This window comes from Copidosoma floridanum, unplaced genomic scaffold (assembly GCF_036245765.1).
Source record: "Copidosoma floridanum isolate Cflo_tuat_1 unplaced genomic scaffold, Cflo_Japanese_pri ptg000019l, whole genome shotgun sequence".
Taxonomy (NCBI): domain Eukaryota; kingdom Metazoa; phylum Arthropoda; class Insecta; order Hymenoptera; family Encyrtidae; genus Copidosoma; species Copidosoma floridanum.
This window is the reverse complement of record NW_028321896.1, coordinates 11,292,625-11,312,022: the sequence shown is the minus strand read 5'-3', so window position 1 is coordinate 11,312,022 and position 19,398 is coordinate 11,292,625. Positions and strand designations below refer to the sequence as shown.

The window sequence follows — 19,398 nt, the reverse complement described above, 5'->3', positions numbered from 1 at the left end:
GAGGACGACGGCGCGCTGACGCTAAAAAATATAATATATATACCTATACCTGTATGTGCGATGAGGGGAGGTTGCTTTGCTTTGCGCCAAATGGCCTTATGGCTTATGACAGTCAAAAAAAAAAATTGCAACACTTCCACACACAGTTGGCGATAATATAAGCTGATGGTATATATCTGTGTCTATGAAACCATAGAAAAATACGTGGACATTCAAACAAATGTTTTCCCGTGTATTTTATACGTCATTGTCAAATTTTTCAATAGACCTCTTTTATGCCCCCCCCCCTTTTTGCAGGGGTGTGTGCTACACTACCGACAGTACCGCTAAGGATGTGGGCGCGCGCGCGCGTTTTAACCTCCAAAACTAAACTTTACTAAACTCCAAAAAAACTCAACTGCGCACGAAGTGTATATACAGATATGTAATCTTGTGTGTATATCCTAAAAAGCTTCCCATCGCGAATGCATAGACTTATTATGCAACAGCTTTTTTTTTAAAGCGCCGACGAGCGACGACCTTTTGGTGAGAGAGACCGGTGACGACGAAAACGACGACCTCGGGTCCGAGGAACCTCTCGAGCGCTATACAAGAGAATTAAAACAGGTTCGATTCGAGCTTTGCAATTTTGCAAACGCGCGTGTTCTTGACTTGACTCTAGCTTAGTATATATATACTTATTTTGTTCTGCTTGATTTGCCGTCTTTCGTGTCTTGTGTAATTTTTGTTTTTTCCTTCGAAAAAATATTTGATTATTTTTGTTAGCAGTCTCTTTAGTCTCTTATGCGTGCTAAGGATGTGTGTGTATAGACTATCATAGTGTTACACGTTAATTTTAGCTTCAATAGTGTCAAGTGTCATTGACAGAAATGGGCTTACATTGGTGACTGTTAATAATTATGCAACCTTTATAAATAACTTATAAACATTAAGGATCAGTAGCGTTATTTCTGCTAACGAAAAATTTAATAATGAACTTTAAGTTACGCGCATCTGTCGATAGGCAATTTTAGAATGACTAACTCTACCTGTCTAATGGATCATACATTTTAGGATTTACGTGTAATAATTATGCAATATTTTCAGGATGACATTCAAGGGCCGTTAAGCGTTGCTGCCTGGAAAAATTATCATGATACTTTCCTTATCATCTAAATTCAGTCGAAAACTGTCATGCTTGCCCCCATCGAAAATTGTTGCAGTCACAGTGAGTAACTTGAAAGGGGTGAAAAAATTTCTGTTAGCACAATAATTTTTCTTGTTCATTATTTCTGTTTCAGTATTCCACCAGCTCGACACAGACAAAACAAAAGATCCAGAACTCAGAATACAGAGAACCACCATGCATAACAATAGGAAAAGATTTCAAACCACCTACCTTTGTCCTAAATTCAAAGTTTGTGGTACCTCCTGATATAACCTACCCAAGTCTGGAAGATAAACAAAGCACTGATCAACCAGATAAAGATAATGAAACCAAGACTATAAAACTTTGGAAACTGGGAAACATAGAACTCGATCCTACGAAGCTCCATAAGTATTGTCTTATGTTGTCAAAAATAAGATTGACATGTAAGTATAGTCACACATCAGCATCACACAAGTCATTACTAATTTTTTTTTTTTTTCATTTAGCTCTAGTCGTTATTACCGCTATGGGTGGTTACACGCTTGCTCCAGGGCCATTTGATATTACAACATTTTTGGCATGTTCAGTTGGTACAGGGTTAGTTTCAGCAGCTGCTAATGCTGTCAATCAATCCATGGAAGTTCCTTTTGATGCTCAAATGGCACGAACAAAAAATCGAGTTCTTGTCCGCGGTTTGCTCGCGTAAGTAACTCGCGGTAATAAATATGTTTTCTTAATTAATAATATACTAAATTTTTATAAAGTCCAGAACACGCGATGTGGTTTGCGGCATTATCTGGTGCTATTGGAGTAACTCTTTTAGCATATCAAGTCAATACTTTAACAGCTATTTTAGCAGGTGCTAATTTAGTACTGTACACATCGATTTACACACCTCTCAAAAGAGTCAGTATACTAAACACATGGGTTGGCTCGATTGGTAAGTTCAATGTTTCATATAAACACGTATTTGAGGGCATCTTTCACTACAAAAAATCTATGATTTAAAAATCCTCCTATGTTTGCAGTTGGAGCAGTTCCACCTCTAATAGGTTGGGCAGGCTGTGTCGGCACTATAACGGTACCTGGTGCTTGGATAATGCCCGGCATGCTGTATGCATGGCAATTTCCACATTTTAATGCCTTGTCATGGAATTTGAAACCAGATTATTCAAAAGCTGGCTATAGAATGATGGCTGTTAGTAATCCCGATCTGTGTCGCAGGACATCTTTAAGATATACCATAGTACTCACAGCACTTTCTTACCTAGCACCAGTTTTGGACGTAACAAATTGGTGGTTTGCACTGGCATCAACGCCTTTGAATGCCTATTTTCTGTATCTTGGTTAGTATCGTTGATGAATTTAAGTTTGATTTCTGATTTTCAACTGGTTTTTTTCTGTAAAATTTCATTGTTTTTCAGCATGGGAGTTCAAAAAGCAGGGTGATGCACGAACGTCGCGAAAATTGTTTCGATTTTCATTGATCCATCTGCCAATTTTAATGACCATGATGCTCGTTTGTAAAAAAAAATGGTTTACCAATACAGATAAGAAGGATAAATCGCAAATAACTGAATTAAAGGAAAAAAGGAACCTTATTGAAGCAATAACAAGCGTGATTCAGCCGACATCTGCTTAATTCGACTTAGCCTATAGTGCAAATCTTTAATGCGATGTTTCATTGATATTTGTACATTTGTAAAAAGACAAACCCGAATGATTTTGTAAACTAATAAACAAAATCTTGTATTATAAACGACGTATGATATTGATTGTGGTGATAATAAAAGAATCTATTAAGTTTAAAAACGATTTTACTTTGACAAACAAAATTTTTTTGAAACAAATTTTTTACAACAGTGATAAAAAAATTTGTGTGAAAACATGGTCAACAGTTACTGAGAAGTATATAAATATCTCTTGTCAGCTTGTGTCTACTTGAGCTTCTTGTTTGCTATTTTTTCTTTGCAATGCAAATTCAATTGCCATTTTTCTTCGCGTCTTGGCCAAGTTTCTATGGCCCTTACAATCCAAGTTTTCGGTGAAACATTTATTTCGACAACACTGTCGACACAATTTGTATTCACACTTTGAACCCTGTAATTACAAATTTTTAAAAATTTGTTTAGGTGTTACTACAAAATGCTGATACTAAATAAACTCACCAGTGGATTTGGACAATCTATGCACAAATTTGAGCCACGTTTCGTGTGAACTCCTGCTCTATTGGGTCTTCTAGCTATGCGTCGCAATTTTTTCATGTGCTTTCGAGAAATTTCTCTACCTTCATTATCCTTATATTCTCTCTTCACAGCCGTAGTTTCCTGAATAAAAACAAAATGACTTTTATAAATAAAAGAAAAAATCTTTCATAACAAAAATCGTAAGATTCATCCAACCGTTTCATTCCGTCTTGCCTCTACTTTGTTGACATGTTCTTCCGGACTATCTCTCACGTAAGGTTGACACAACCAAGGTGGAAGTGTCAGATCGTAGTCTAAAATATTAACGCCAATTATTAGAGAAATATAAAAAAAAGTGTCCGAATGTTGCGTGATATAAACAACACGTATGTACGTACCTTCTTTTTCTCGGTGCCAAATTTTTCGACCCTCGTGATACGGCAAATACCTATCTCTCAAAGATAGTACGACATTTCGAAACGATTCCATCGTCGAGTTTTGCGCGAGATCTCTCCTTTCCTCTTCGTTCTCTGTTAAAAGAAACCTACTCTCTGGTTAAAAGCGTGACACACATTTGCCTAAACTTCGAGATTTTAATATAAAAATGTCGACACCGCTCCGTTGAAATGAATATTATCATGATTCATTTGAACCGAGGGCCGCTTACGGTAGACTGAAACCTACAGGTGCTGAAGTAATTTGAACAGATGTCCACGGATGTACGACGACGGGGCTGGATGTTCCTCCAAAATGTCCAGATACTCCAAAGCTGGTTCCCAACACGGTGGATTGATTCCTTCGAAGATGCATGGATTGTACAGATTGCCCTCGGCAGACATGACTCCTTGCACCCCGGTTTCTTCGAGACATCGCTCTACGTCCTGGACGCACTGTATGTTGCCATTCGCAAAGACCGGCACTTTAACCGCTTCTCTGAAAAATGTAAATCATTATCTTTTGGTCTTGAGAGTGCACCTACGGACGTTCGTCCTCACCTGACAGCGCGAATGTGCTCCCAAGACGCCAACCCCGTTAGTGGTCCCTTTTGTTCCCTGGTCCGGCCGTGCACCGTTAGCACGCTGGCCCCGGATTCTTCCAGCATTTTGGCGTACTCTACCGTCTTTTTGATTTCAGGAAAGACTCGCAGCTTGCACGTCACGGGAATCCGAAGTCCTCTGCTCATGTTTGAAACTAGAATCAAAGGTTTGACCATTTTTTATTATTTTTATTTTTTTTTTCCAACTGTTTGTAAATTTTTAATCTCGCTCACCGATGTTTCTCAAAAGGTCCCATTCGTCCTGCAGAAAAGCCCCGTATCTGCCTCTTTTTGCGATGGCTTGGGGACAGCCGATGTTTATGTCGACGGCGTCACAGAAAGGCTCGGCCAACTGAGCCGCCTTCAGCAAGACTTCCGGATCGTTTCCACAAAACTGAAGATACAGGGAAACAAATACATACAATTTATGATCAGAGCAAACGTTATAAACTATATTCAGTAGCAAACATTTTCTAACGTTATTTTTTTTTTACTTAAATCATTTAATTTACTTCTTCCTATAGATAGCACACTACTTCCATGTTATGGATGGAAATTAAAATAAAAAAAGAAAGAAAGAAAGAGAGAAAATCACTCACTTGCACCACGAGCGGCCGATCCTCGGGTTTGCTCGCAAGTGCTTCGGCCCGGTACTTTGGATCCCTGCAGAAGACCGAGGAGTGGAGCATCGGCGTGTAGCACAGTTGGGCGCCGTGTCTTCGGCTCAACAGTCTCCAGGCTAGTTCGCTCGCGTCCACCATCGGTGCTACGATGTAACGAGGCGAGCCCAGCACCGCTCGCCACACGTTCACCTCTTCCTTCTCCTCGACCGACATTTTCCCTCCTCTGTACGTTTTTTTTCTTTTATTTTCTAAAATGGCAAATGCAACTTGTTTTTTATTGGGGCATACAAGTCTCTCGTGGCTTTCATTAATTATTTATATTTCGTCGAGGAAAATAATACAGTTTTTCAATGTTTTGTGCAAGGAAACAAGTCAGAGTCGACATGACGACTGGTAGTGTATATGATCCGCACTGTACATCGGTGGAAATGTTTTTATGATAAATTGTAAAATTAATTTCTGAGAAAAAAAAAATACATTGCTGTAACAGGCATCGATATAACGGAGAAATTCAACGAAAATGTTGAAAAAATAATTAATGGAAGGTAAAGTATAATAGGAAGTAGCAAAAATAAATACATAATGCCAATTTTTTTTTTTGTTCGAGCTTTATTTCAAGTAATTAAGGAACAATAAAATCGTGTATAAATATAAAATTATTTAAAGTATCTTGCCTGTATCACATGGAAAACGTGTTTAATATGTATCGTTCGTTTTTTTTTTGTTTTTTTTTTTTTCAATCACTGCAGTGACATTATTTTCAATCGGATTCATGTACATCGTATTCTTGCGACTTGCGACGAGACTCAAGACTGTATGTCAACTGTTTTTTTTTTTTTTTTTTTTTTCGTACACTGTAAAAACGAACACTGCGCTTTGTAGGACCAGATTTACGTTTTTTCAAAACATTTTTCGTTTCTTCATTCTTGTTCAGTCTTGATTTTAGCAAAAAAATTAAGGCTTAAGGACGGGAATAAATTGTAAGAACGTTAGAAAAAGAAAAATACACACCCAATGACATTTTCTTTTTTAAACAATTATACAGCAAGCTCACATTATTTTTTTCTTACGCCACTCGCAAGTATGCTTATTTTTAAATTATTTTGGTAGAAAAGCTCTGCGAATATATTACGTTTTTATTCAAAATAGACGTCTGAATTTTTGTTTTCACTCGTGCAGTTTCACGTGAGTTGCGCGCTATACATTTAGTTTTTTTTTTTTTTTTTTTTAACGGCACGTTCAGTCACTCATTTATCGCGATACATCGTGATCACACAATACTGATTGTGAAGATGAGAAAACAATGTTTCGTTTGTTGATTTTTATGACACGACCCGTGTGATGCTAGGTCAAGCGAAACATGGAGAAAAACGTTTTTGTGAAATTATTCACCAATATAATATGTAAAATATTATTCTCAACGTGATAATAAAAACATAACAGATTGTCGTCGACATGAAAAATATCAAGTAACATTATAAATAAGTGTGTTGAAGAGATTATTTCGTTTAAAAGCAATAGTGTGACTTTCCTTACTACCGTCTAAAATTTGAATTTCTATAATATTTTAAAATACTACCAAACGCATCCTAAATAATCGAACCAGAGAATTTTTAATCGTCAATTTCCTTGAACCGAATTTTCGAATGTAAGTATAGAAGAATTCGTAGTAAAGTTATTCGTAAACTATTTTTTTAATTGGCACGCGAGAAGATTATTTATAAATATTAGGAAATATTCAATTAAAAGTTTTAATGTCAAAATCCTATGTATACATTTGTTTTAAAATTTTAGAATGGTAACGTTTTTCAAGTTAACGATCTTTACGTTAAATATATTATATAATTGAGTTAGTTTTTGTTAAAAATTTCATCAGTCAAAATGTGATAAATAACTTTTCGAACAATGATGCTTTTTTTTTTATGGATGTAAAACCTTGTATTCGATATCGATTAGATGAATTCAACAAGAGTAACAAGTTACACAAGTAGTCAACAATACGTTTTTTGGCGAATAAAAAAAATATATGTAATAAATGTCAAGTACACAAGAATGAGCGGATCATCAAACGTTTTAAAAAAATATCTGCAACAAGTTTTATTCGTACAATATACGTAGATATAGGGATACTTGTCTCATCTCTAATTATGATTATTCGAAGTAACGCATGAAACTGCAATTAGTTGTAACGCACGCTATATATATATATATTCTTTTTATGGATCGATTTTTCATCTACAGTTGTGTACAACTACATACTATATACGTAATTACTGCGTCATCGCGAATAAGTATGAAAAAGTATTAAAATTCTATTTTCCTCGGCATGTATACAATGTAAAAGCTCGAGTCTTGCCCGGCAAAATTGACGATTAAAAACTCTCTTGTTTACCGATACAATGTATAATAATGTGTATACGTTAAGTACCTCCTACTTGCAAAGTTCATCACTCTGACACATGTGTAGGGTACAAGTATACTTGAAAGGGGAGAAAAAAAAAACGGGAGGGAGATGACGCGACGTGCTTATGCTTCGCGTAAGCGCATACATGTATACTTATCTTTCAGTATCTCGAGTGTGCACTCGGTATATGAGATAATCACAAAAACACGGCGCGTGGCATCAGTACCCGCGCCCTTGAAAACCCGTACAGCTACAAAGGGAGGAGTGGCAAATTAAGAGCTGCTCAAGGGGGGAAAGGTGAAGTGGCTGAGCGGCGGGGACCTCGGCGAGGCGGGCTTCGACAGCTCGGACTCGGGTATGGGCGAGAGCTGGGCCGACTGGGCGAGGTGCGGACCGACCTTGAACCTCGGCCTCTTGTGCCCAAGCGATGCCCTGCGCACCCTCAAGTGGTTGGCTTGGTTGCGCTTGGCAGCCAGACCCCCGACCAGAGCCGCGGGCTCAGCCAGCACGAGCTCCGTACTTCCGAGCCTGGGACGCGCCGGCAGCGACAGAGGCGGCAACCGCGACGGCACCTGCTGGTGCAACTGCTGGACCATGGGGAGCGGCGACAAGCGTTGGTGGTCGTCCCGGGGCTCGACGCTGATCGACCTCACGGACGGCGTCTCCTCGACCGGCGCCGGGGATGGATGGGGATTGACCCGGTTTTTGCGAGCCGTGCCGCAAGCTTCGGCGCTTATGGCGCGCTGGCGGGTGTTCTTGCGGAGCCGGGCGTGCTTGCGCAAGAACGTCTGGATGCGGCGCATCGTCGTGCAGGAGCGCCGGGCGCTGATGTTCCGGTCGGCACTGCTGGCCACGCTGTTGGCGTCGACGAGGCCCTCGGCCTGGGCCTGGCGGAGCTTGCGCTGCTTGGCCTTGTCGGTGGCGGAGGGGGCTCCCATGAGGGAAAAGCAGCAGGACACGGGCGAGGGCGTCGACGGCTTCATCAGCTCGAGGGACGGACGCTCCGTGGATTGATGCTGGAGTTGGAGGCGCGGGTGGCCGTTGCCGTTGATCGCCGCCTGCTGCTGGCTCGAGGACGTCAGCTGTATCGAGGTCTCGTCGAAGCGCGAGTCGTACGAGAAGTAGAGGTGGAAGTTGCGCCGCTCCTTCTCGAGGTCGCTGCGCTGGATGGTGGTCGTCGTCGTCGTCGTTGTAGTTGTCGTCGTGGTGTTGTTGTCGCTGGGCACGCCGACCGGGCCGTTTTGGCTCTGGTGTTGGATTATCTGGGCCGTCGTAGTGCTCGATGTGTGGGTCGAGCATATGTAGATGTTGCGGGAGTCGGTGCGCGCCGCGGCCTCGGCAGGGTTGACGTTCTCACAGCAGTGGTAGCGCGGGGGTAGGCCGTGAAAGGGAGCCGCTCGATTGTTCGACTCGGACGTTTGGTTGTTGTTGGGGGCGGCAGCGGCGTTGGTTTGCTGCAGCAGGGCGTTGTTCTGCCTGTTCTGCTTGTTGCGCACGTACTCGTAGGTCGTGACCCCGAGGAAGGCGATATAGCCGTGAAAGAAGCAGAGGTGAATGAGGAGGACGGCAGCGATGGCCGATAGGATGCCGACGATCGAGATGACGATGAGGGAGCCGGTGCCGGGTAGCGGCAAACTGATCGGCAACGTGACGTTGTCCATACCGATGTCGAAGTCGGTGGCGTTGTTGGCGTCAACGTCCGGTTGCAGCTGATGGCTGTCACTGCTATTGTTGTTATTGGTGGTGTTGCTGGCTAGTAACTCGTGGTGGCGCACGAGGCAGCTGAGCTCAGCCGCGGATAGGCAGACGATCGTCAAGGCCCCGGCGATGGCCGAGACCAGGCAAACGATGAACGCTGCGTAGTTGCGGCCGCCCACGCAGTTGTTGAGCCACTTGCAGTGGTGGTCGAAACGGGTTATGCACTTGTTGCTTTCGTAAGTACAAAAAAGAAAAAAACATTCAATGAATTTCTTTTTTTTTTTTTTTTTTTTTTTTTTTTTTTTTTTTTTTTATACAAAACACCAGTTCTATGTACAAGCAGTTTGCAACGCGTTATTCAGCACACATTTTTATACATATATTTATTTACATGGTATAATGTGATTGAAAAAAAAAAAATAAATAGTGCCAACCAGAGCGAGCAGTGCTTGGTGCGCGGACCCGAGGCGTTGATGTTGCACAGGTGGCAGCGTCCATTCTCGATGACGTGCAGGTGCTTGCTGCGATCGAACTCGGGGACAGGTTTGCTGGCCGGTTGTTGACGCACCGCCGGCTCAGCAGGATCGAGGAGTACGGCCACGCAGTGCGAGACCAGGTGGACCAGGAGGGCTCCGAGCACGAAGCCGGCTACCTTTGACCGAAACTCGGGCGGCCCAAGGGGCGGAATCACAAAGGCAAAGGTCCCGAGGCAGATGGTCCCTATGCAAAGCCAGCCGAGCACCTGCTGGGGGTGCAGCGGCAACTGGAGACCGTTGATGCGCCGAAAACGGCGCTGCTCCGGTGGCCCGAGGGCCCCGACCTCCTGGAGCGAACAGTAGCGCGAGAGACGAGCGACCAACCGGTGCCGCAGAATCCTGGCGCCTGATACTGCTGTCGTTGTTGTTGCTGCTGTGGTGGCGGTGGCTTTGCTGCTGCTGAAGCGGCTTCCGCGGGTGCTCGCCTCTCGCATGCCGGAGGACGACACCCCTTGACATAGCGACGTACAGCTCGACCGAAGCTGCTACCGCTACGGCTGCCCTTCTTCCTGCTAGGACAACTGCTGACGGCCGCACCACCACCACCACCACCACCACTGCCTTAATCTTGTACCTGTAGCCTCCGGCTACCGTTACTGCCGGTCCCCGATTTCTCGTCTGCGATCCTGCAAAGATAAAATGCTTTGTCTATTAATAAGTATATCCACAAAATAAGGTGATGGTATAATATATACAGTAATTTGGTCATCTCGAGGGGTGCTCGTGTAAAACTTTGGGAAATCGTGCAACCGACGAGATCGAGAAGAACCAACCGATTTTTCTCCTTTCGAGCAAGAAGTATCAAGTGGAACGGCCCATGTTTTCGCGGTACAGTGGCGTGGAACTCGAAACACGATGTGGTAAAAAGAAATGACAAGCCGAAGGATCGCGAGTGGCCGCTTCCGTCACGCGTATCGGTGTAAGTGGAACGGGGAGGAGGATAAAGGAGTAGGCCCATATGAAGTCGAAACAAAACACCTGTACGCGTAAATTGTGGATGATTAAATATGTAGTCCCATTTGTGAAATCGATGCAACAACCGTACAGGTGTGTATATAGGTACTACTGGCGCGCGTGTCACATACAATATTCAAGACTGTAAGTACATGCTAGACACGGGGTAAAATAGTATACGGCACGGTCATTAGAACAAGAAGCATCATCGCCTACTTTTTTTTCATTTCCATTTGCCCATATAGGCACATACGTATCACACGAATTCGGAGCAACGGTGCCCGATGTTTTTACCACCCCCTCGAGAGGCTACACCATCAGCTCCTCTGTGTGTACACACTGACACCCTCCACTTCAACTCCAAAAGAAAAAAAAGAGGAAGAAAACAAAAAGATAGATAAAGTGGTGCTTAAGAAGAGACAAAAAAAAAAAAAGGATAGTCCACTTACCAGGAGCACCTTCTTTGAGTAGCATCTGCAGTCCTTTGTGCGTCCGAGTCCCCTACGCTGCCGCGCTGAACTGCACCACCGGCTTCTCACCATAACAACAACAACAACAAGACCAACAACGGCAGCAGCACAACATAAACACTCTCGGCATCATCCTCGTTACTTTCGATGGCAAACTAAAAAGCATCGGGCCTCGAACGAAGCATCCCCCGAGAAAAACCTGTACGTCTCTCGCGGAGGCTCATCGTTGTTGGTTGATGTGCGTCATTGCATATCCACGCCCCTTCGACGCGTCCCATCATCGGTACTACAGTCCACCTCCTCCTCCTCCTCCGCGAGGAGTAGAGGGTGCACGAAGACGCGCACTGGCGCTAATCGATAGTGGCATGGCAACCTCGGCCACGTCGCCTCGTTTCATTGACGACGGTACACACGAGTTGTCGTTAAGTTATTGCGAGCAATAATGGGTTGTAACCACTTGCACCCAATGTGGATCTTAAATATGCATGGGTGTCGCGCACCAACAACTGTTCTAATTTACGCCGGACGAGCAAACGGAAAATATAGGTATAAAGTAAAAAACGAATCGTCAACTTTCGGTGTACTTACTATTTCTGGTGTACGGTTGGCTGTAATTACACGGACGGAAGGCGCCTATCCCGATCGGACGAAAATTATTATTTTTATGAGTAAGACAGACGCGCCCGCGCGCTGACCTGTACATTTATCGAGGGATTGGTAGGTTGCGCGCTTTGTGTGTCGCAGCGGGCGTCCGACTTGCGACGAAAGGCTTTATTATGATGTGTGCTTTTCTTCTGCAAGCGCGCGCACGTTTTTTCAACCCCTTTCCCTGCAGGGGCTGTATAGGTATATGTGTGCCACGTGACTCTGTACACGAGTTTTGTCGTGGTACCTAATTCCATAATTCCAAGTATTTGTTTTGCGAGATGATTGTTTTCGGGACCAGCAGATGTATCACGTGAAAATATGAGGAGATATTTTCACTGTGGGTATTTTTCATAAGTACCAGGCCCGTTTATGACTTTTTTTTTTTTTTAATAGCTTTTGGGTGCAAAATAAAAGGTTGAATCACTGTTTTACCAAGTAGTCCAAACCAAATACGGGCAGACTGATATAAAAAAAATACATATACGCCGATGATACGCAATGATATACATATATGTATGTAGTCTTATCTTACTATTCTGTCAGATTGTCACCATTAGTTAGGTGTTTAGAAAACTTTAATTTTGTTTTTATTTTGTACGAACGAAAATTTCATTACCCAGTAAGGAAAGTAGTATGCAGAGCTAAGTTAAATGCTATTGATAGTTTGTAAATGACTGAAACTACAACAACTACATTACAAGACAGGACTTGTTTGGAATTTCTTTTTTTGATTCCATACCTACTTACTATAAAATTCCTTTATTAATATAAACCATTGTATTTCACTAACATCAAGAAGTTATGTACAAAACTGACAAGTAAAAAAATATCTCTAAATTCTTGTGATATTAAAAATATGTGTAATATGTACCTTATCATCAAGATATAAGCTAAGATAAGAAATTTATCGAAGTATACATACATTTTAGAAATTAACTACATCATTAAATAAATATAAATTTAAAATTAAAACAGTCAGTACTATTTTTAAACAAGACACAATTACGAGTGAGGTTCATTATAATAATGCTATCATTTAAACACATTCGATGTAGGTATAACTAAATAAGTATTATGAAACTTTGTTATGTTAATAATATCTTCCATATTATGATTAAACTTGGGAAATTTATAGGTTATATTGGGATTGTAATAAAATATCTCTAGTTTACGATTACTTTTAAAACAAATGACATGTTAAAAGGGCTGATATGTGTTTACTAATCGTTTTACACATCTACGGAGAACGTCTGTATTGAAATACGCATGTGGCGAATTTCTGTCTTTTTTTTGTCTGTGTAAAAAAAACTATATTAAAACTACGCTTGGAAAACTATACAATAAAATAGCCAAAACGCACTCGAAATAACGAATATTAAGTACTGTACTCACGTTGTAATGAGCAGTTATGTGATGTTGAAAAACCAGTGGAAAAATGTCACTCTTTTACAATTGTAAACAATTTACCAATATATATTTTGGTTGTTGACACTGACGTAAACACCCCAAGCGCAATAACGATAGGCGACCACGACCCACGTGGATGAAAAGGAGTACACTTAACGATCGCAGCGCCAGTCGTCCAGAATCTTAGGGTGTATTCCGCAAATGCTGCCAGCAGTTAAGTTACGTAGGTCGTGGTAACACCGCATGGTCGGGCAGCGCTAGCGTCAACCTGTACTAACTGTCGGTGGGTTCCGCATGTCAACAAACTTTGATATTTTTTACTGTTTTCTCTCCCATGCCATCTGATATTTCGGAGTTTGTTGACATGCGGAACCCACCGACAGTTAGTACAGGTTGACGCTAGCGCTACCCGACCATGCGGCGTTACCACGACCTACGTAACTTAACTGCTGGCAGCATTTGCGGAATACACCCATAGTCTGCAGGCTAAGTATACGTCCTTAACCGCCTTTTTCACTAACGTTTAGAATAATGATTGAGACAATCAATGATTGTATCATGAGTTTTTGTATAAAGTTCAATTTATACAAATAAGTTGGTAAATATAGGCACACATGATTAATATTTAAACATTTTAAGCTGTATAAATATATAACATAGATTCCAAATATGCATTATTACCGCTGGAATATGCTAACAAAACCAAATATCCGTCTTTCTCACCCAGCAAAATAATAGGTATCTGTATAATCCTGTATCAATTTATTGCACACATGCGAAATGTTCAATGACAGTAAACAATGACATAATTTCAAACTTTACTTTTAACTCTTCATTTCACACGTAATTTTACAATGCAATTGATAAATTATTATTCATACAAAAGTATTAATATTCTTATAGGAGGTCGATTTTCAGGCAAAAGATTATTTGTAAACTTGCCGTAAACAGCACAGCCAATGTCAACTTTTTATTTTCTATCTACACAACTAGTTGCGGCTGGTTTTAGCGTTTCAGATTTCTAAACTAATAAGTGGCCCTAAAATTCTGAAGGAAAGCTTTAGATATTTTAGGCCCTAGAGCCATTTTGTCAATTATAAACCAGCCGCAACTTATTTGACAGATACAAAATGAAAATTCAACATTTTCTGTGCTGTTTGCGGCAAGTTTACAATTTATCTATTACTCGAAAGTATACATATATAGGAGATTAATATTCGTATAAAACATACACTGCAAACTTGCCGCAAGTAGCACAAACATCGTTAATTATTTATTTTGTGTCTATTTCAAGAGTTGCGGCTGGTTTATAAGTGACTAAATGGCTCTAGGGCTAAGCTGCCTAAAGCTCTCCTTCAGAATTTCAGAAGCAATTTTTGGCCAAAAAAATCACGACCGCTAGATGGCGCTGATCCTAATGATTTTAACTACTTATAGTAGAGCCATTTAATCAATTATAAACCAGCCGCAACTAATTAAATAAATACAAAATAAAAAGATAACATTGTTTGTGCTACTTGCGGCAAGTTTGCAGTGTATGTTTTACACCAATATCGATCTCCCTTATATTTACACTTTCGGGTAATAGATAAATTGTAATTTTGCCGCAAACAGCACAAACATCGTTAATTATTTTTTTTGTATCTATTTCAAGAGTTGCGGCTGGTTTATAAGTGACTAAACGGCTCTAGGGCTAAGCTGCCTAAAGCTCTCCATCAGAATTTCAGAAGCAATTTTTGGCCAAAAAAATCACTACCGCTAGATGGCGCTGATCCAAATGATTATTACTATACTTATACTAGAGCCATTTAATCATTTATAAACCAGCCGCAACTAATTTGATAAATATAAAATAAAAAGTTAACGTTGTTTGCATTGTTTGCGTCAAGTTTACAATTCATCTATTACCCGAAAGTGTAAATATAAGGGAGGTCGATATTGGTGTAAAACATACACTGCAAACTTGCCGCAAGTAGCACAAAAAATGTAATTTTTTTATTTTGTATTTATCAAATTAGTTGCGGCTGGTTTATAATTGATTAAATGGCTCTACTATAAGTAGTTAAAATCATTAGGATCAGCGCCATCTAGCGGTCGTGATTTTTTTGGCCAAAAATTGCTTCTGAAATTCTGATGGAGAGCTTTAGGCAGCTTAGCCCTAGAGCCGTTTAATCACTTATAAACCAGCCGCAACTTATTTGACAGATACAAAATGAAAATTCAACATTTTCTGTGCTGTTTGCGGCAAGTTTACAATTTATCTATTACCCGTATGTGTAAATATAAGGGAGGTCGATATTGGTGTAAAACATACACTGCAAACTTGCCGCAAACAGCACAAACATCGTTAATTATTTATTTTGTATCTATTTCAATAGTTGCGGCTGGTTTATAAGTGATTAAACGGCTCAAGGGCTAAGCTGCCTAAAGCTCTCCATCAGAATTTCAGAAGCAATTTTTGGCCAAAAAAATCACTACCGCTAGATGGCGCTGATCCGAATGATTATTACTATACTTATACTAGAGCCATTTAATCATTTATAAACCAGCCGCAACTAATTTGATAAATACAAAATAAAAAAATAACATTGTTTGTGCTACTTGCGGCAAGTTTGCAGTGTATGTTTTACACCAATATCGACCTCCCTCATATTTACACTTTCGGGTAATAGATGAATTGTAAACTTGACGCAAACAGTGCAAACAACGTTAACTTTTTATTTTATATTTATCAAATCAGTTGCGGCTGGTTTATAAATGATTAAATGGCTCTAGTATAAGTATAGTAATAATCATTTGGATCAGCGCCATCTAGCGGTAGTGATTTTTTTGGCCAAAAATTGCTTCTGAAATTCTGATGGAGAGCTTTAGGCAGCTTAGCCCTTGAGCCGTTTAATCACTTATAAACCAGCCGCAACTATTGAAATAGATACAAAATAAATAATTAACGATGTTTGTGCTGTTTGCGGCAAGTTTGCAGTGTATGTTTTACACCAATATCGACCTCCCTTATATTTACACATTCGGGTAATAGATAAATTGTAAACTTGCCGCAAACAGCACAGAAAATGTTGAATTTTCATTTTGTATCTGTCAAATAAGTTGCGGCTGGTTTATAAGTGATTAAACGGCTCTAGGGCTAAGCTGCCTAAAGCTCTCCATCAGAATTTCAGAAGCAATTTTTGGCCAAAAAAATCACGACCGCTAGATGGCGCTGATCCTAATGATTTTAACTACTTATAGTAGAGCCATTTAATCAATTATAAACCAGCCGCAACTAATTTGATAAATACAAAATAAAAAAATAACATTTTTTGTGCTACTTGCGGCAAGTTTGCAGTGTATGTTTTACACCAATATCGACCTCCCTTATATTTACACTTTCGGGTAATAGATGAATTGTAAACTTGACGCAAACAATGCAAACAACGTTAACTTTTTATTTTATATTTATCAAATTAGTTGCGGCTGGTTTATAAATGATTAAATGGCTCTAGTATAAGTATAGTAATAATCATTTGGATCAGCGCCATCTAGCGGTAGTGATTTTTTTGGCCAAAAATTGCTTCTGAAATTCTGATGGAGAGCTTTAGGCAGCTTAGCCCTAGAGCCGTTTAATCACTTATAAACCAGCCGCAACTATTGAAATAGATACAAAATAAATAATTAACGATGTTTGTGCTGTTTGCGGCAAGTTTGCAGTGTATGTTTTACACCAATATCGACCTCCCTTATATTTACACATTCGGGTAATAGATAAATTGTAAACTTGCCGCAAACAGCACAGAAAATGTTGAATTTTCATTTTGTATCTGTCAAATAAGTTGCGGCTGGTTTATAAGTGATTAAACGGCTCTAGGGCTAAGCTGCCTAAAGCTCTCCATCAGAATTTCAGAAGCAATTTTTGGCCAAAAAAATCACGACCGCTAGATGGCGCTGATCCTAATGATTTTAACTACTTATAGTAGAGCCATTTAATCAATTATAAACCAGCCGCAACTAATTTGATAAATACAAAATAAAAAAATAACATTTTTTGTGCTACTTGCGGCAAGTTTGCAGTGTATGTTTTACACCAATATCGACCTCCCTTATATTTACACTTTCGGGTAATAGATGAATTGTAAACTTGACGCAAACAATGCAAACAACGTTAACTTTTTATTTTATATTTATCAAATTAGTTGCGGCTGGTTTATAAATGATTAAATGGCTCTAGTATAAGTATAGTAATAATCATTTGGATCAGCGCCATCTAGCGGTAGTGATTTTTTTGGCTTTTGGCCAAAAATTGCTTCTGAAATTCTGATGGAGAGCTTTAGGCAGCTTAGCCCTAGAGCCGTTTAATCACTTATAAACCAGCCGCAACTATTGAAATAGATACAAAAAAAATAATTAACGATGTTTGTGCTGTTTGAGGCAAGTTTACAATTTATCTATTACCCGAAAGTGTAAATATAAGGGAGGTCGATATTGGTGTAAAACATACACTGCAAACTTGCCGCAAGTAGCACAAACAATGTTATCTTTTTATTTTGTATTTATTTAATTAGTTGCGGCTGGTTTATAATTGATTAAATGGCTCTACTATAAGTAGTTAAAATCATTAGGATCAGCGCCATCTAGCGGTCGTGATTTTTTTGGCCAAAAATTGCTTCTGAAATTCTGAAGGAGAGCTTTAGGCAGCTTAGCCCTAGAGCCATTTAGTCACTTATAAACCAGCCGCAACTCTTGAAATAGACACAAAATAAATAATTAACGATGTTTGTGCTACTTGCGGCAAGTTTGCAGTGTATGTTTTATACGAATATTAATCTCCTATATATGTATACTTTCGAGTAATAGATAAATTGTAAACTTGACGCAAACAGTGCAAACAACGTTAACTTTTTATTTTATATTTATCAAATCAGTTGCGGCTGGTTTATAAATGATTAAATGGCTCTAGTATAAGTATAGTAATAATCATTTGGATCAGCGCCATCTAGCGGTAGTGATTTTTTTGGCCAAAAATTGCTTCTGAAATTCTGATGGAGAGCTTTAGGCAGCTTAGCCCTAGAGCCGTTTAGTCACTTATAAACCAGCCGCAACTCTTGAAATAGATACAAAAAAAATAATTAACGATGTTTGTGCTGTTTGCGGCAAAATTACAATTTATCTATTACCCGAAAGTGTAAATATAAGGGAGATCGATATTGGTGTAAAACATACACTGCAAACTTGCCGCAAGTAGCACAAACAATGTTATCTTTTTATTTTGTATTTATTTAATTAGTTGCGGCTGGTTTATAATTGATTAAATGGCTCTACTATAAGTAGTTAAAATCATTAGGATCAGCGCCATCTAGCGGTCGTGATTTTTTTGGCCAAAAATTGCTTCTGAAATTCTGAAGGAGAGCTTTAGGCAGCTTAGCCCTAGAGCCATTTAGTCACTTATAAACCAGCCGCAACTCTTGAAATAGACACAAAATAAATAATTAACGATGTTTGTGCTACTTGCGGCAAGTTTGCAGTGTATGTTTTATACGAATATTAATCTCCTATATATGTATACTTTCGAGTAATAGATAAATTGTAAACTTGCCGCAAACAGCACAGAAAATGTTGAATTTTTATTTTGTATCTGTCAAATAAGTTGCGGCTGGTTTATAATTGACAAAATGGCTCTAGGGCCTAAAATATCTAAAGCTTTCCTTCAGAATTTTAGGGCCACTTATTAGTTTAGAAATCTGAAACGCTAAAACCAGCCGCAACTAGTTGTGTAGATAGAAAATAAAAAGTTGACATTGGCTGTGCTGTTTACGGCAAGTTTACAAATAATCTTTTGCCTGAAAATCGACCTCCTATAAGAATATTAATACTTTTGTATGAATAATAATTTATCAATTGCATTGTAAAATTACGTGTGAAATGAAGAGTTAAAAGTAAAGTTTGAAATTATGTCATTGTTTACTGTCATTGAACATTTCGCATGTGTGCAATAAATTGATACAGGATTATACAGATACCTATTATTTTGCTGGGTGAGAAAGACGGATATTTGGTTTTGTTAGCATATTCCAGCGGTAATAATGCATATTTGGAATCTATGTTATATATTTATACAGCTTAAAATGTTTAAATATTAATCATGTGTGCCTATATTTACCAACTTATTTGTATAAATTGAACTTTATACAAAAACTCATGATACAATCATTGATTGTCTCAATCATTATTCTAAACGTTAGTGAAAAAGGCGGTTAAGGACGTATACTTAGCCTGCGGACTATGGGTGTATTCCGCAAATGCTGCCAGCAGTTAAGTT

At 39.6% G+C, this 19,398-nt stretch overlaps 3 protein-coding genes across 3 annotated transcripts; 1 reads left to right on the top strand and 2 right to left on the bottom strand.

The window, feature by feature from the left end:
* The first annotated feature begins 335 nt into the window (after nt 1-335).
* On the top strand, nt 336-2,934 carry Cox10 (Cytochrome c oxidase assembly factor 10). The gene is made up of 7 exons (XM_014355197.2): nt 336-606; nt 1,087-1,207; nt 1,281-1,572; nt 1,636-1,831; nt 1,894-2,069; nt 2,158-2,475; nt 2,554-2,934. The coding sequence occupies exons 2-7, from the start codon at nt 1,133-1,135 to the stop codon at nt 2,769-2,771; spliced, it is 1,275 nt and encodes a 424-aa protein (XP_014210683.2). The 5' UTR covers nt 336-606; nt 1,087-1,132; the 3' UTR covers nt 2,772-2,934.
* Nucleotides 2,935-2,991: 57 nt separating this feature from the next.
* On the bottom strand, nt 2,992-13,272 carry Dus1 (Dihydrouridine synthase 1). Its single transcript, XM_089592960.1, has 9 exons — nt 13,077-13,272; nt 4,951-5,222; nt 4,586-4,745; nt 4,311-4,506; nt 4,000-4,248; nt 3,714-3,859; nt 3,532-3,629; nt 3,298-3,456; nt 2,992-3,229 (listed from the first exon to the last, which is right to left on the bottom strand). The coding sequence occupies exons 2-9, from the start codon at nt 5,185-5,187 to the stop codon at nt 3,056-3,058; spliced, it is 1,419 nt and encodes a 472-aa protein (XP_089449086.1). The 5' UTR covers nt 5,188-5,222; nt 13,077-13,272; the 3' UTR covers nt 2,992-3,055.
* LOC106640976 (uncharacterized) lies at nt 7,148-11,750 on the bottom strand. The gene is made up of 3 exons (XM_014355161.2): nt 11,016-11,750; nt 9,511-10,238; nt 7,148-9,307 (listed from the first exon to the last, which is right to left on the bottom strand). Exons 2-3 carry the CDS (start codon nt 10,044-10,046, stop codon nt 7,651-7,653), a joined length of 2,193 nt encoding a protein of 730 aa, XP_014210647.2. The 5' UTR covers nt 10,047-10,238; nt 11,016-11,750; the 3' UTR covers nt 7,148-7,650.
* Nucleotides 13,273-19,398: the final 6,126 nt, after the last annotated feature.

Coding starts and splice junctions, on each gene's coding strand:
- Cox10 (XM_014355197.2), top strand. CDS start 1,133: ATGATACTTTCCTTATCATCTAAATTCAGTCGAAAACTGTCATGCTTG. Junction 1,573..1,635: donor GTCAAAAATAAGATTGACAT/GTAAGTATAGTC, acceptor TTTTTCATTTAG/CTCTAGTCGTTATTACCGCT. Junction 2,070..2,157: donor CACATGGGTTGGCTCGATTG/GTAAGTTCAATG, acceptor CTATGTTTGCAG/TTGGAGCAGTTCCACCTCTA.
- Dus1 (XM_089592960.1), bottom strand. CDS start 5,187: ATGTCGGTCGAGGAGAAGGAAGAGGTGAACGTGTGGCGAGCGGTGCTG. Junction 3,630..3,713: donor TTGGCACCGAGAAAAAGAAG/GTACGTACATAC, acceptor TTAATATTTTAG/ACTACGATCTGACACTTCCA. Junction 3,457..3,531: donor AGGCAAGACGGAATGAAACG/GTTGGATGAATC, acceptor GTTTTTATTCAG/GAAACTACGGCTGTGAAGAG.
- LOC106640976 (XM_014355161.2), bottom strand. CDS start 10,046: ATGCGAGAGGCGAGCACCCGCGGAAGCCGCTTCAGCAGCAGCAAAGCC. Junction 9,308..9,510: donor ACCAAGCACTGCTCGCTCTG/GTTGGCACTATT, acceptor TACTTACGAAAG/CAACAAGTGCATAACCCGTT.